This window comes from Columba livia, chromosome 26 (assembly GCF_036013475.1).
Source record: "Columba livia isolate bColLiv1 breed racing homer chromosome 26, bColLiv1.pat.W.v2, whole genome shotgun sequence".
NCBI classification, from domain to species: Eukaryota; Metazoa; Chordata; class Aves; order Columbiformes; family Columbidae; genus Columba; species Columba livia.
Window position 1 is genome coordinate 4,706,465 of NC_088627.1, and position 15,092 is coordinate 4,721,556.

The 15,092-nt window shown below is 51.6% G+C and overlaps 1 protein-coding gene across 1 annotated transcript in view; it reads left to right on the plus strand.

The window, feature by feature from the left end:
* Positions 1–5,832: 5,832 nt before the first annotated feature.
* Positions 5,833–15,092, plus strand: part of MAN1C1 (mannosidase alpha class 1C member 1) — a 63,284-nt gene continuing 54,024 nt past the window's right edge. The window contains exons 1-2 of the mRNA XM_065041835.1: positions 5,833–6,156; positions 6,901–7,888. Coding sequence (XP_064897907.1) covers positions 7,322–7,888 — 567 coding nt within the window. The 5' untranslated portion in view covers positions 5,833–6,156; positions 6,901–7,321. The remainder of the gene's footprint in view (positions 6,157–6,900; positions 7,889–15,092) is intronic.

Consider the following 15,092-nt stretch of genomic DNA (forward strand, 5'->3'; position numbering starts at 1 on the left):
GTGTGAATGTGGAGTTAAAAGACAAGTAGTCAAACCTGCAGATCAGCGCATGATGGTGCATCTCAATTTGGAGGTTTTGGGGCAAAATGTGCTGTTTTCTGTCTCTTGGGTTTGGCTGTAGCCGCTACCAGCATCTCAATAGCTTCCCGGGCAGGGGGTCGCTCACTCTTGGCTGGTGAAGGGACGAGGGGGTTTAGGAGCCTCTTGCTTTACGGGTTTAACACGTGAAAATTATCACATGAAAACGGTGCGCCTGCCCAGCACAAACTAAAAGAAATCAGGGCAAAATCCACTAGGAGTTTATCTGCTCTTCACAGAATCACAGAATCGACTGGGTTGGAAAAGCCCTCAGAGATCATCTAGTCCAACCCTTGGTCCAACTCCAGTCTGTTTACTAGGTCATGGCACTAAGTGCCATGTCCAATCTCAGTTTAAACACCTCCAGCACCTCCCTGGGCAGCCATTCCAATCCTGACCACTCTCTCTGCAAAGAATTGCTTTCTAATCTCCAGCCTCAATTTCCCCGGGCAGAGTTGAAGCCCATGGCCCCTTGTCCTATTGCTGACTGCCTGGAGAAGAGCCCAATCCCCACCTGGCTAGAACTGCCCTTCAGGTAGTTCTAGAGAGTGCTGAGCTCAGCTCTAAGCCTCCTCTTCTCCAGACTAAACAAGCCCAGCTCCCTCAGCCTCTCCCCATAGGGCTTGTGTTCCAGTCCCTTCCCCAGTCTTGTTGCTCTTCTCTGGACCCGCTCCAGCACTTCAATCTCTTTCCTGAGCTGAGGGGCCCAGAACTGAACACAATACTCCAGGTGTGGCCTCCCCAATGCAGAGCACAGGAGAAGGATCACTGCCCTTGTCCTGCTGACGTTTGGATACACGCTATTTGTTACTTCAGAGCCTTCAAAGCTCCTCCTGGGTGGAGGACGGTCCAGAGATGCTGATAGGATCATTTGGAGGAGGAAGGTGGCTCCAAAGAGGCCTTCAACATGTATTTCTACCTTTATCACTTAATTTATACATTAGTTTTCTTGCATGGTGTGTAGGTTGGTACTCCAGGCTGCAGCTGAAGGCATCCGGGCTGTATAACCACCCCGTCCTGGTGACATTGCCATGGTTACCTTATTATTACAATTTAGCCTTTCAAGTGTCTTATTAGAATCCCTCCTACCAAAACAAACCCCGTAACCCATCGGCACGTGGTCTAATCTAATAAGCAATCACGCTTTTCGCTCTTTGCTCCTTAAGTAACGCAAGGCAACAGCACAATCTTCCCGGGTAAAAACAAGCTACCGCGTACACTGTGAAACCACAAACCACGGTCATATAGCAGATAATGAAGCTCCTAATTACCCAGGCTCCTCAGGAGCCTTGCGTCCTCTGCTTGTATTTCTAAAACCTTACAATAATCAATATCAGGCAGGTTTCTCCTGTCCTGAGTCATTAGGGGATTGTTTGGCTCATCCTCGCTGCGTGCAGATGAGCCCGGCTTGGGGAAAGTTTAGGGCTGTTGTTTGCATAATGTATCAGGCAGTTTAATGTATGGATTTCCCCTTATCTGATCACAACCAGATAAAATGACAGTAGCCGCAGTGAGCCTGACAGCCTATACACACCCGAGCCTTTAAATAGACGTTAAACCTTGTTGCTTGTAAGGAAAAGCAGCTTTGGGGCTGCGGGGAGGAGGAAGATGCTCAGGTTTGGCCTCCCCATGATGTTCCTGGGGTGGGAAGCGCTGGATCCATCCCGGCCGAGCAGCAAACGCGGCTCCGCACAGCAGGACGGTGACAGGAATCGCTTCAGAAGGGGACAGGAATCGCTTTGGAAGGCAACAAGAATCATTTCAGAAGGCAACAGGAATAATTTCAGAAGGCAACAGGAATCATTTCAGAAGGCAACAAGAATCATTTCAGAAGGCAACAGGAATCATTTCAGAACTCACCGACCGACGGCACCTTGTTCTGTCAGCCGCGCTTGTTCTCTCCTAGCTAAAGGGCTCCTTCCTTTTCAAAACTGGCAATTCCACCCGGTTTTGTTGTCACTATCTTTGCTTTGTTGTAGCTATCACCAAAGTTTAGGTGTCTGGTTTACATGCTGCGGCTGCCCTGCTTTAAGGATGCATTTAAATGTACCAGCTCTCGCCGCTTCAACGAAACAAGGCTGGGTTGCTGCGTTGGTTTTCTTTTTATTTTCTTTTTCTTTTGCAAAAGCTATGTTAAGACACTGCCTGCCAGTAACACAGAGCTCTTCTTCTGCCCGCCCGCTCTATCCTTTCATTGCTGCGAGGCCTCAAAATCAGGGCTTGGAGTGGTTCTGAGAGCTGGAAAGGGCTTTCTGGCTGCCAACTGGAGAGTTATTCCAGCACAAGAGCCATCCCGGCCACTCCGTGGCCACACGGAGCGTCTTATACAGAGAGAGGGACAAAATAGATCAAGCCTACTTTAAACGATCGGCTGGAGGCTTGAACATAATTATCTTGCCAAACTCTTTTGCTTCGAATATTATCTATCGCTCCGTAGTTTTCTTGCTCACAGAAAGGTAGCTATTAGATTCTGGTTTTCTTATGGCCATTAAAAAAAGGTAATTTTCTCGAAATTATTTCTCCCAGACCTGCTAAAAACAACAATCACGATGCAGCAGGACCCCCATCTCTCCAGTAATTACACTCTGCCCCCCAACTCCTTCAACTCCATGTATTGGGTTCTGTCTGGGGCTGTATCACACGAAGAGCCTGGGCCCTCTGTCTTATTACACAGACTAAATGATTTTTAAAATGTAATTAAACATTCACCTCGAAGACAATGCTTTGTCTTTAAGAAGAACGATATCTTAATTTAACCTAATTTTTAAAAAAAACCTTTAATTTCTAAGCGTTTGCCTTCAAGAAAATGTTACACTAAACACAAAGCAAAACAGAAAGATTTCTTAATTGAACCTAATTAAAAGATAAGCCCTCAACTTCTCCCTCACCGCTGCGTAAAACAAGGAGTGAGGCACTTTCGGTTTGCTCAGAACTACCTCTTTTATTATCCCTTTGGTTTATTCTCAGCTGTCGATTTTATTATCCTACTTGATGCCCCCAAATCCTCTTAGCAAGCAAGAGCTCTCTAACCTTTTCAGTCATGGGGCCATCTGTAAGGAGATCAAGGGACCACCGCGACAGCAGAGGGTGTTTTGTTTTGGTGGGGATTCTTGGTTTGGTTTGGGGGTTTGTGGTGGGTTTATTTTTTGAAATGTATTTTTTATAAGGCTTTTAGGTTTCTTCCCATTCTTCTGAGACGCCATGCAAAACCAAAGCCTTCGCAGGCAGCTGCTCTGGAGAAAACCGACCATGGTGGCCAAGGGATGGTGGCCAAGAGATGGTGACCAAGAGATGGTGATGAAGAGAAGATGACCAAGAGATGGTGGCAGAGAAATGGTGACCAACGGATGGTGGCCAAGGGATGGTGACCAAGAGATGGTGGCAGAGAGACGGTGACCAAGGGATGGGGGCCAAGGGATGTTGACCAAGAGATGGTGACCAAGGGATGATGACCAAGGGATGGTGACTGCAAGATGGTGACCAAGGGATGGTGGCAGAGAAATGGTCACCAAGGGATGGTGGCCAAGAGATGGTGACCAAGGGATGGTGGCAGAGAAATGGTGACCAAGAGATGGTGGCAGAGAAATGGTCACCAAGGGATGGTGGCCAAGGGATGGTGGCCAAGGGATGGTGGCCAAGAGATGGTGACCAAGGGATGGTGGCAGAGAAATGGTGACCAAGAGATGGTGGCCAAGGGATGGTGACCAAGGGATGATGGCCAAGGGATGGTGACCAAGGGATGGTGGCAGAGAAATGGTCACCAAGAGATGGTGGCCAAGAGATGGTGACCAAGGGATGGTGGCAGAGAAATGGTCACCAAGGGATGGTAGCCAAGAGATGGTGACCAAGGGATGGTGGCAGAGAAATGGTGACCAAGAGATGGTGGCCAGGAGATGGTGGCCAAGAGATGGTGACCAAGGGATGGTGGCAGAGAAGTGGTCACCAAGGGATGGTGGCCAGGAGATGGTGACCAAGGGATGGTGGCAGAGAAAGGGTCACCAAGGGATGATGGCCAAGGGATAGTGACCAAGAGATTATGACTAAGAGATGGTGACCAAGGGATGGTGGCAGAGAAATGGTGATCAAGGAATGGTGGCCAAGAGCTGGTGGTTGCATCTCCATCTTGCTCGGGTTGAGCTGGTCCTGCCTGCAAACCACAGGGGATGGTTCAAAGGACATGTTTCAAACCCGAATAACCAAGATGCAAATGCGTGTCTGAAGGTGACTGCGGTAAAGGTCCACTGGGCAACTAAAAAGCACAAAGCTTCACTTTTTAGTGGTATTTTTGGCTGGATGAACACCTGCAGCAGTGGTGGTGTAAGGAAAGGTAAGGCGGGGTGAGACCAACCGGGTCGATAGCGGCCCCTGATTCCTGCTTCTATCCTGTTTCCCCAAAAATAAGACCTACCCCAAAAATAGGCCCTAGTGTGATTTTTCAGGATTTTTGGGGCTGCTCGAAATACAAGCCCTACTCCAAAAATAAGCCCTAGTTACAGTTCATAAGAAAATCAATTTAAATAGTGTCCAGGCAGCTATACATGTTAAAAAATAACCATCTTTGGAGGAAAAATTAATACAAGACCGTGTCTGATTTTGGGGGAAACAGGGTAGAGCTGCTCTGCCGCCTGCTCTGTGTCACTTACAGCGCTTTTCAGAGGAAAATGACGTTAACTGCTCGTGAGCTGAGCAGTTCAGAACGCGGGGCCCTGCACCGAGCTCCCGCAGACCCAGCAGTCACATCAGGGGTCTTCCCTGCTGGGTTAGTTATTTATGAAGGATCACGCTGAGAAGGTGCAAACAGCAGCTGATTTCTTTCCTCACAAATCCAGCTCCTTCCCAGGCTACAAAACGTTCTCTTTTAGCTCTTCCAAGCTCAGTCCCATTGCCGTTCACCCTTCTCTGTGACCTCCCCTTGCTGCAGCTCCTGTGTCTCACCCCAAATCCTGGTGACCTCACCCATCCAGGTCCGTTTCTGAGCAGTTTCCTCTAATTTTGGGTGTGCGCTTTGGTTCACTCTGGTGTAGTCTCACCTCTCAGGGTGTCTGTGGTTTGGTTAATTCTTGTACAGGAGGATTTAAGTATTTGGGACGCAGATGTGCTTCGTGGCAGTTGACTTTGGGCTCATAAAACCCAGAAAGGGCAGGTTTGTGCACAGGGAGGTGGTTCCCAAACCATCTCTGGTCCCTCCTGACACAACAGGCCCTGGGGACAAGGCCTTTCATAGGGGCTTTGACCCCCCAGGCACACACCAGACCTCGGGTGGATGGCTACGGGGGCTGTGCGGGTAAATCTACCCCAAAAGAGCCCTCAGATGGGAAGAGGTGACACGGGCGACAGAAGCGTCACCGCCCCTGTTCCGCCAGAGCCCTCACAGCTCGCTGGGCGCACCTCGTGCCCTCCAGCCTCCGCCAATCGCAGCGGGGATGGGGCCCTCCTCGCAGCCAATGGGAGGCCGGCTGGAGGAAAGGGGCGGGGCGAGACGCTCCGCCAGCCCGAGCCGAGCATCTGTGGTAAACAAGAGGGTGGGTCTCCCGGCTTTCCTGGCGTTTGGAGGAGCCAATGGACAAGGCCAGGCTCCACGAGTTAGCCAATAGCAAGCGAGGGCGGAGCGCGGGCCCGGGGAGAACGTCACAGCTGGCAGAACCTGGGCTGCTGATTGGCTTGCGACGGCCCCGCCTCCCCCTCGAGTGACCGCTGGCAGGCGGAGGGGCGGGGCGAAGGGCGGGGCATGCGGCGCTGTCGCAGTGAGCGGCGCTGGGGGCGGGCGGGTGCGTGTGCGGGCACCGGGAGCACAGCGGCGCGGTCGGTCCCTTCGGGGGGAAGGCGGGGCGGGGAGGAGGTGAAAAACAGAGACCTCTAAGTAGCTTGATGTAGTTAGGCACTTCCCTCCCGGGTGCCTGGAGAGAGGAGCCGCTCCCCGGAGAGCCCGGCGGGCTGCCAGCATCTCCCTTCGTTTGATTTAGCGCGCACTCGCAAGCGCTGACAGCAGCGAGGGGATCGCGCTTTTGAGATGCGCGGGCAGGACTGAGGAGATTTTGCTCGCTGTAGGAGCCAGAGAGGCTTGGATTTGTCAGAGGGGTGAGTAAACAGGGCTGGGGACAGGCGTCTGCCAGGCGGGTTTGGCGGCGTGTTCGGGGCCAGCGCTGGTCCTGCCCGTAGGAGTAGGGGTGATTTGGGGCTCCTAGGTAGGTCTGTAAAACATGTCCTGCTTTTGGAAGGTGGTCCTGCTTGCTGCCGTGGTCTGACAGTCGAGCTCTATCTCTTCCAGCGCACATAAGGTGCGGATTGTGGGGTGGAATGAATAACTCTTAGCAGCGAGGCAGAGATTTGGGAGAAAGGGGGAATTCGCCGGGATCCATTTAGCCAAAGCAAAATCCGTAGATTTTCTCTTTTTTTCCTCATGAAACTTAGCCCGAGCCGAGCTCTCCGCATGGCTTGTTCGCAGCCCCATCAGTCTCCAGCCCTCTGCGGGCGGAGGCAGCTCCTGGCAGGCTGGTGAGGAGCAGCCTGACCCCTGTCTGTCTGTGTGTCTGTCTGTCTGCTCTCCGTCCCCGGGCACTCTGCCCCTCCCGGGCTCCTCTTGGCCCCGGGGCTGCCCGGCCAGCAGAGCCCGGAGCTGTAGGGGATGGTGCAGAGCTGGGAGCTGCTCGCAGGCTATAGAGAGTTGATGGCAAGTCCGGAGAGAGGAAAAACGAACTATTGTGGCTGAAGGAGGGTGGGACGGCTGGGGAGGCGGCTGACCCTCCGGGACAAAGGCTCTAATGCCGGCTGCACCCTTCTTGGCGTTGAATGAACGCGCTTTTATCTCCCTCCCCCTCGCAGAAATGCTGCAGCATGAACCTACCGCCTAGAGAGAAGCGATCGCACCTCCTCGGCGCCGCTCCCTGAGCCAGCCCGGCACAGCCGTCCGGCGGAGCCTGACACCGGCACAGCCCAGCCTGCCTGCCCGCCGCCCGGCCCCGGCGGGATGCGCTCGCCGCCGCCTTCATGCCGCAAGGAGGGACTGTGAATCGCCGCTCCGCGCCCTGCGAGTCTCTCGGGCAAGGAGCGCGGGCAGCGGCGGGGCCCCGCGGCTCAGCCCGCTCCGGAGCCACCCACGTGTCGCCCGCCGGCCGTCCCCGCTGAAGGCGGCCGCTCCAGCCGGTGGTGCGGGGGGCACATCCCTGAGCCTTCGGCCGCAAAAGCCAGCGGTGCTGCCCGGGCTGGCGGCGCAGCCCGCCCGGCGGCCGCGATCCGGTGCCCCATGGTGCTGCTGCGGAAGCTGCCGGGCATGCCGGGCTGGCCGGCGGCGCTGGGGCTGCGGCTGCCGCAGAAGTTCCTATTCCTGCTCTTCCTCTCGGGCCTGCTCACGCTGTGCTTCGGGGCCCTGTTCCTCCTGCCCGATTCCTCCCGCTTCAAGCGCCTCTTCCTGCCCCGCCGGGCCACCGCCTCCACCTCCTCCTCTTCTTCTTCCTCCGCCTCCTCCGCCTCCTCCTCTTCCACCCGCGACACCGACCTGCCCCGCAGCCCCCCCGCCGCCGCCGAGCCCCGCCACGCCAGCCCCGCCGCCCCCCGCCGCCTCCGGGAGAAGCTCCGCACCGCCGCCCGCATGGCCGGCCCGCCGGCCCACACCGCGCCGGGCTCCCGGCAGCAGGTGCAGGGCGGCGATCGCCGAGCCGAGCCCGCCACCGGGGATCCCCCCGCCCGGGAGACGCGAGCTCCGTTCCGCTTCGACTACGAGCGGTTCCGCCGAAGCCTCCGCCACCCGGTGCGGGGCAGGCGGGCCGGCGAGGACCCCGAGACCCGCAGCCGCAGGATGAAGATTAAAGAGGTGAGGAGCCCACACACCGTCTTCACTTCCCCTCACACGCATTTTACTCCTCTCAGCCCTCACGTCCCCGCATGGCCATGTCAGCCATCGTCCTCCCCTCAGTTAACCCTCGTCCTCCCCTCACAGCCGTGTCCCCTCTCAGTCAGCTCTAACCTCCCCTCACAGTCGTGTCCCACCTCAGCACTCACCTCCCCTCACAGCCATCTCAGCCCTCGCCTTCCCCTCACAGCCATGTCCTCCCTCACAGCCTTTTCCCCCCTCAGCCCTAACCTCCCCTCACGGCCATGTCAGCCCTCGCCTTCCCCTCATCACCATGGCCCCTCAGTCAGCCCTCACAGCCATGTCAGCCCTCGTTCTCCCCTCAGTCAGCCCCCATCCTCCCTCACAGCCATGTCCCCTCTTAGTTAGCCCTCACAGCCATGTCCCACCTCAGTGCTCACCTCCCCTCACAGCCATCTCACCCCTCATTGCCATGTCCCCGCTCAGTCAGCCATTGCCCTCCCCTCACAGCCAATGTTCCCCCTCAGTCAGCCTTTACTCTCCCCTCATGGTCTCATCCTCCCCTCACAGCCATATTCCCCTCGCCCTCTCCTCCTTGCCCCCATGTTCCTCACACACCCCTCACTTCCCCAGCCTTGCTCCCATTTCCCACACAGGCCCCTGGTGCCCCTTTCTCCCTCCATTTCCCGAGGATGGTGACAGGAATTGGGGGTGTTTCTCCATGGAGGTGTCGTGCAGCGTGGCCCCGCGCACGTGGCGGTCACCATCTGCACACACCTCCTGTCACGGGAGAGCAAATGTTGATAGGGCGTGACTAGAAATTAAAAAGCTGAAATTAAGCAAAGGGAAATTTCAGATTGGTTATTAAGGAAAAAAAACTTGCTTGGCAGGAGGTGTCTGTGGTTGTGCAAGCGGCTCCCTCCCTGGGGTATTGCTCCAAACCTGGCTGCTTTACACAAAAGCTGGTGGATGATGAAACTTGTGCTGGTCTGTGGGGACGCGTGGACAGACGGATGGATGGGTTGTGCCCTCACAGAAGTCGGAGACGAGGTTGTAAATTGTTTTGTCACTCCGGATGGAATTGGCTCGGGACTTGTTACCCGCTAACAGCGACCTGAAGACTGTCCTGGCTCAGAGCTGGGCTGTAAGGGAGGGCAGAATTCGGCTGGTGCCTCCAGTTTGTGCATAAAAGCCTGGCAGGCTGGCAAACATTGTGGAGCAATCTGTGACCTAGTTAACCAGGAGCTATGGATTCTGTGTAGTATTTGATTGTGTTTGTCATATCTTTTGCCATGATGGATAACCAACTTGGAGTGGATTTTGGTCTAGGAAGAGGTGCCAATAAGTAAAAAGCACAGATTTAATTAAGCAGAGTATACATTTCTTGGTTTTTCCTCTCACAGAGGTGCAGACATTCAGCAAAAACGCTGCCCCAGGTTGAACAGAGAAGGAAGTCAAAGAATAACACACGAAGGGCTTCGAACTGCTATAACCTGCATTTTAAAAGCACTTTTTAAAAGCTCCCTTCTGATATCTCTGTCAGTCTTTAAAACAAAGCCTGCGCCACTGGTAAAATTCCCACTTCTGTGCCAGAAAACCAGGCACGGTGCAGCCAGGGGTGCTGGGTTTCTTTATCATCCCGGGCATGGCTGAGCCGTCCTTCTGTTCTGCATCTCGGCTGCAGGATAATCAGAATATTCCAGTCCCCAGCCCTCCCGTGTGCTTGGGGTGGTGGAGGCTGTGCTGGAACCGGTTCCTCTTTACAAGGTATGCGAGCGTACCACAACATACCCATGAACAAACCAGCTTCCACTCCATACAAACAAATCAAATTGGAAACCAAATTTATGAAAGCTGGTGGAATTCAGTCCTTTATTTGTAGTTAATTATTTTTAAAATATAGGATTATTGCGAGTTGTATGGAATCAGCCCCATCTGTTTATAACAGCTATAATCAGTGCCGGGTAGCAGAGTTAGATTTTTTTCAAGGATGAGAATCCATAAATACTAGTTTTATGCTGACAGCTAATTACTCTTCAAACAGAGCCCTTATTCCTTAAAAGTGCCTGCACTTCTATTTATTCAGAACGAGAGAGAGAAACAAACACGGTGCTGAGATATGAGACTGAATGTGCAAAACAAGGGATGGTGGTGCAGCCTGTGGAAGAGACAATCAAAAAAGAGATGGAGAAAACAAACCAAGAGAGGTTAGAAGACAAATGCTATATAAAAAAACAGATGTGTAAATAAGAAATGCAAGTAAGAAATAAGTCACGATACAGCATTTGGGTCAGCAAATACTCTTCATGTGATGTGAGAGGTGCAAGCAGGGGCAGGTAGCGGGTTGGCTGTTGAAGGTGGTGTGTGCAGTAGCAGCAGGTGGCTTTTATCTCCTTTCAGGTCTTTAAGCCCTGTAATTTGATAAAATGTGTTCCAAACTGTCCTGGTACTTAAGGTCTTTCCATCCCACCCCAGGTAATTCTTACAGGTCAGCATCTCTATAACAGGGAGGATGGATATGGGTGGGATTTGGTGGTGTTTTTTCCCCCATCTGTCTGCCCGAGCCTGGATAGAAGCCAGGAGCAAGAACCGGTGCGTGATCAAAGACCAGGGCTGCTGCCCAACCTGGACGCTTGGAACTTTCCATTATCCCACAGGACCCTTCAGCCCGAGCAGGCGTCTGCTCCTTCCCACCCAACCTCTGAAACGTCTTGATGCTTCAGCCAACAAAAAGGGCGTGTCATGGGTTTCTTGGCTGTTATGCATGGAAAGTGTCAACTAATGTGGTCTCGCTAGACTTCTTCTGCTGAAAAGATAGCGTTGTCCAGAGTGCAAACCCCACTGCTGTTGTGTCTTCCACTTTGTTTGGGAAAGCTCTGAGCAGTGCCAGGGGCACGGGCGCTGTTTGCCGATTAGGGGGTCAGCCTGGGGGTGTATATGCATCACTCACTGTGTTTCCTAGTAGTGCAGAAAGGAAGAAGAGGTGGATTAACGAGTTGAAACGGCACGTTAAAAGAAATAAGTGCTGCAGTGAGCTGAGCTGACGTGTGCACGCAGGTATTCTGCTTTGCACTGGTGGGTAACTTAAGAGCGGCAGACCTCTTAGGTTCGGCTTACCGTTTAAAGACAAGGTCAGAGTCAATAAGCGGTTGTTTTTCTGAGAAGAAAAAGAGGGAGCACCTGTATTGCACAAGGCTGCTTGCTGCAAAAGGTCGTTGGTCACCTGGAGAGTTGCCGGGGATCTGCTGTGGGCAGCCGAGCACTGTGGGCACTCTGACCTTTTGGAGAAAACTGCAATAAGACCAAAGAGCAGCCTCCCCATACTACAGGTTGGGAAATTTTAAAAGGGCCTGGGATTATTCATCTCTTAAACTTCATGTCTGCAAAACGTGGTGGTTCTGTAATTGATCAATCTTGCATGGCTTCAGGGAATAGCTAAATTTTTTTCCGTGTGCCAAATACTAATCACTGATGTTCAAAAAAAAAAAAGGGGGGAGAAAAGTGGCTGTAGTCAGAAAGTGACTGCAGGAGTGACACAGTGGGATTCCATATTTATTTGCCCTCAACAATTTCCAGATCAAATTGGCTCAGTGAAAAGTCAAAATGATTTCCCCTGCAAGTGCTGGTTCTGCAAACTCAGCCTCAGACTGGGGCAAATCAGACCGTGTGGTTTCTGCCTTTTGCTTCATAACCGGTAATAAAGATTTTGCTGTTGGAGCTGAGCTGACAGTTTTGCTGATGATGGAAGAAGCAAACAGACTGTTTCTTGCTGTAGTGCTGCTGTGCGAGCTGCTTGGGTCTCACAGGCAGCGACGCGGTGGGGAGAGAAAACAGCATTTTTCTAAAGTATTTTATAGCAGCCCCACTAATGCCATCCAGTGCCGAAGGGCAACCACTGTAACCAGCTAGACCAGAAAGAGTCCGTCAGTGAAATTACAGTGGCTGCTTACTTCCAGTCATGAAATGCGAGAAAAATGTGAACAGTGGAAGAGATTTACTGGCTTTCTTTTCCTCTTTGGGTCCAAAAGGCAAGTTTCTTTACCTGGTGTCTGAATACCCAGCGCCTTAACTTGGTGGTGTCCTTTGTCCCTCCCAAAAATGGGAATATGTCACGTTCAGGCAGGCTTGTAGTCCTCTGCTGGGATGTACCCTTGGGTCTGACACATGCATTCATTTCCTCTGGATTAGTAATGCTGAAGCCTGTTTGTTTTACAGTGCAGTTCTCTTCGTCCTGTCTCCACCTTCCTTTGCTCCCCTTGCTGTCTGCTGTCCTCCTTAGCACCGCTCTAAAGACGTATTTGCTTTTGACAATCAGACCCAGGGGAAAAAAGGCGATCGGAGCCTGTGCACACAGTCACTGCAGATTAGCAGGAACCTTTGCAGGTAGATCAGTCTTTTAAACACAAGTATCTTGACAGTTTGTCACTAAAAGATAATTGGTAAGAAACAGGGATGTTATCAGGAGCTCAGCTTTGGCGGAAAGTTACTCGCTGTTGGTTGCCGATTTGCCTTTGTGTGGTTTTGACAGTCCTGACAGGGATCCCCCCTGCAATGAAAAGGAGCTGGTTTTGGGGCAGTGCTGCTTGCTCTCCTGAATTTGTGCCGCAGCCCTGACCCCTGGTGGGAGAAGCGTCTGGTTAGATGCTCATTCCGAATCGCACACCTTGGCGGAGGCGGCCGTGGCTGTTCCCAGGGGTTGTTACCCAGGTGTACGAGATCCTGATCACCGATTTACTGACAGCAGAGCTCAAAACCAGCTCTGGCCTTGAGTTACAGTTGGCCTGTTGCTACAACGCTCTGAATCACATTAGCACTCGTCCCTGAGCCGTCTCATTTCCGAGACCAGCAGTAAAAATGTTTCAGACGTCTCCTTTTCCCTGCAGTGTGCAACTCTGTTCTTCCATTTGGAGAAAATGCCTCTTCTTTCTGTAATCTGGGGATGAACAGTGCTACGAGCAAATAATGTGATCTGTCAGTGAGCGCGGTGAGTTGTACCACGTGCAGTTCTAGATGGAAAAGCACCTCCCCGCGCACATCTTTCTCCCTGAGACCCATGGAAAATGTCTTATCCAGTAAATCCAGCGACTTCCAACAGACTTAATTCTCGCTCTTGGGGTGAAAAAACGCTGTTCTCAGTAAAATACTTGTTAGGAAATAGCCTTCTAGAACATCATTATTATAAAGTAGTAGAATGATGATCGCAAACCAGTCAGGTGTACTGTGATCAGATCATAATTCTTTCTCTGGGGTAGAAATACCTTTGCAATGAGAGAATTTCCCTGCAGTGCGAAGCACCGGCTGGCTCCAGCCTTGCTGGAATTTTCCTATACCCCATGCTCCTCCTCATGCATTTATTTACTGAACCTGTGAAAAAGGGAACTATACTGAAAAATCCCACAAACGGTGCTTAGTTTTTGCTTCACTAGCCTCCGGTGGATTCATGCAGACAAAATTTAGACCTAACCTGTCTCAGCCTCTTTCAGCTCTAGGGTATACGGTTAATTGACTAAAAATATAGTTGTTCTGTTGGCATAATGCATGAGTATAGAAAATACTTCATGGTGTGATCTGTGCTACAGTGCTGCTTGCCTTGGAGATGCTGATGATACCTCAGTGCGCGCTATTACTGATATTACTGGAGCTGAGGGCATTTTGGAGTTTGGGAGTGCTGTGCAATTTGAAGACATTTGTTCTTATCTACAAAATCTGGCCTTGAAAGCACTTGTTCCACAACAACTAAATTTGGTGCGAGACTGGTTTGTAAACTGCCACTTAAATACGATGCGCTGTTTGCACAACAGCGAAATTGTTGGAGTCTGGACCTCTCCAGGCTGATGACAGATAATGACCAAATGCAAGTGGGGGACGTGGGGAAGTGGGTTTCCAGGACACACACACGTTGTGCAGAAGGACCTACACCTTGCAGAATTAACTCAGGAAATACACAAAAGTTCTTTGAAAGTTCGCAACTAGAAAGAGAAGGGGGAGCAGGGCTGGGACTGCCCTGCGGCCCCTCGGTGACATCCTCTGGAGCCACCTCCGTGTCCCCTCGGGGAGCAGAACCGTGGTCTCAGCAACTGCCTTTCCAGCCCAAAGATAGGCTCCAGATTAACTTTTTAATCAATGGTTAAATCTGCCCCTTAATGGGAGAAAGATGTTTGTGTGTAGTGTTCTTTCCTTTGGATCCGTATGCAAGGCTTTACCAGATGATGTTAATCAATCATGTTTGGTTTGCTCTATTAGTCTATTATTGTTTAGATTGTTTATCATTTTGATGCTTTGGAATGTGTTTTTCAATATTTAAAACAATTCAGGTTTTAGATGGGAGACTGGGAAAGGAAAATGTATCTTAAACTAGTCTGTCATTTAGCTCGAATATAAAACTGACATGAAGCTGTCAAAAGGAGAAAGCAGGAGAGAGTGTTCCCTTCGTTGGTAGAAAGAGGAAACCTTGTGTTTGGAGCATTTTAATTTTTATACTTGGGAAAGAGACTAAATTTACAATCTCCCCAAAAAAGTACTTTTCACTGAATGTCGTGAATGGGTTTGGCGTGAGGAGCGAACGCTCCCATGGTTGCTGTCTGTGCTGCGTCTCTTCAGCTCATCATCTGACACAATATTTTGGAAGGGCTCCAGAGACGCCGTCACGGGCAGTGCCATCAGCGATCCGTGCATAACGCGGGTGTTTTGTGCACCACGGACCCAAAGGTTGTAGGAAAGAGCACAGCGGGAACACTGCGGGGCTGGATAATAAACATCCTCTGTTTATGGCACAGGGATGTTACTCATTTGTTCTATTATTAAAGGGGGCAGAGCATCTACTGTTAATTAGAACAGGACACTTGGTCCTGGAGTCTGTTCCTGATGCAGATTCGTCATGTCACTGGATGGACACTGTTTGCATCTCTGTAAAATGGACTTTTTAAAAAATCTCTACTCCAGCCGAGCAATATGAGGCAAAACTGTTTCCTCTTGGGCACTTCAGCATTCCCTGGGCAGACACTGGAGTGTAAGTAATGGCTTGAGTTTGCACTAAACTGAAGTGACTTCAGTGCTTCCCTTTTGTATCTACTTGAGAGTGCCGCTGTAGAGTCCCGTGTGTATCCACAGGAAGCAAAGGAGAGGCCTCGCCCGTGGTTAAAATGGAGCAGTGTGCTCCTGACGCTCACTTCTTCCCAGCACACAGGTGATGGGGCTTTTTCAG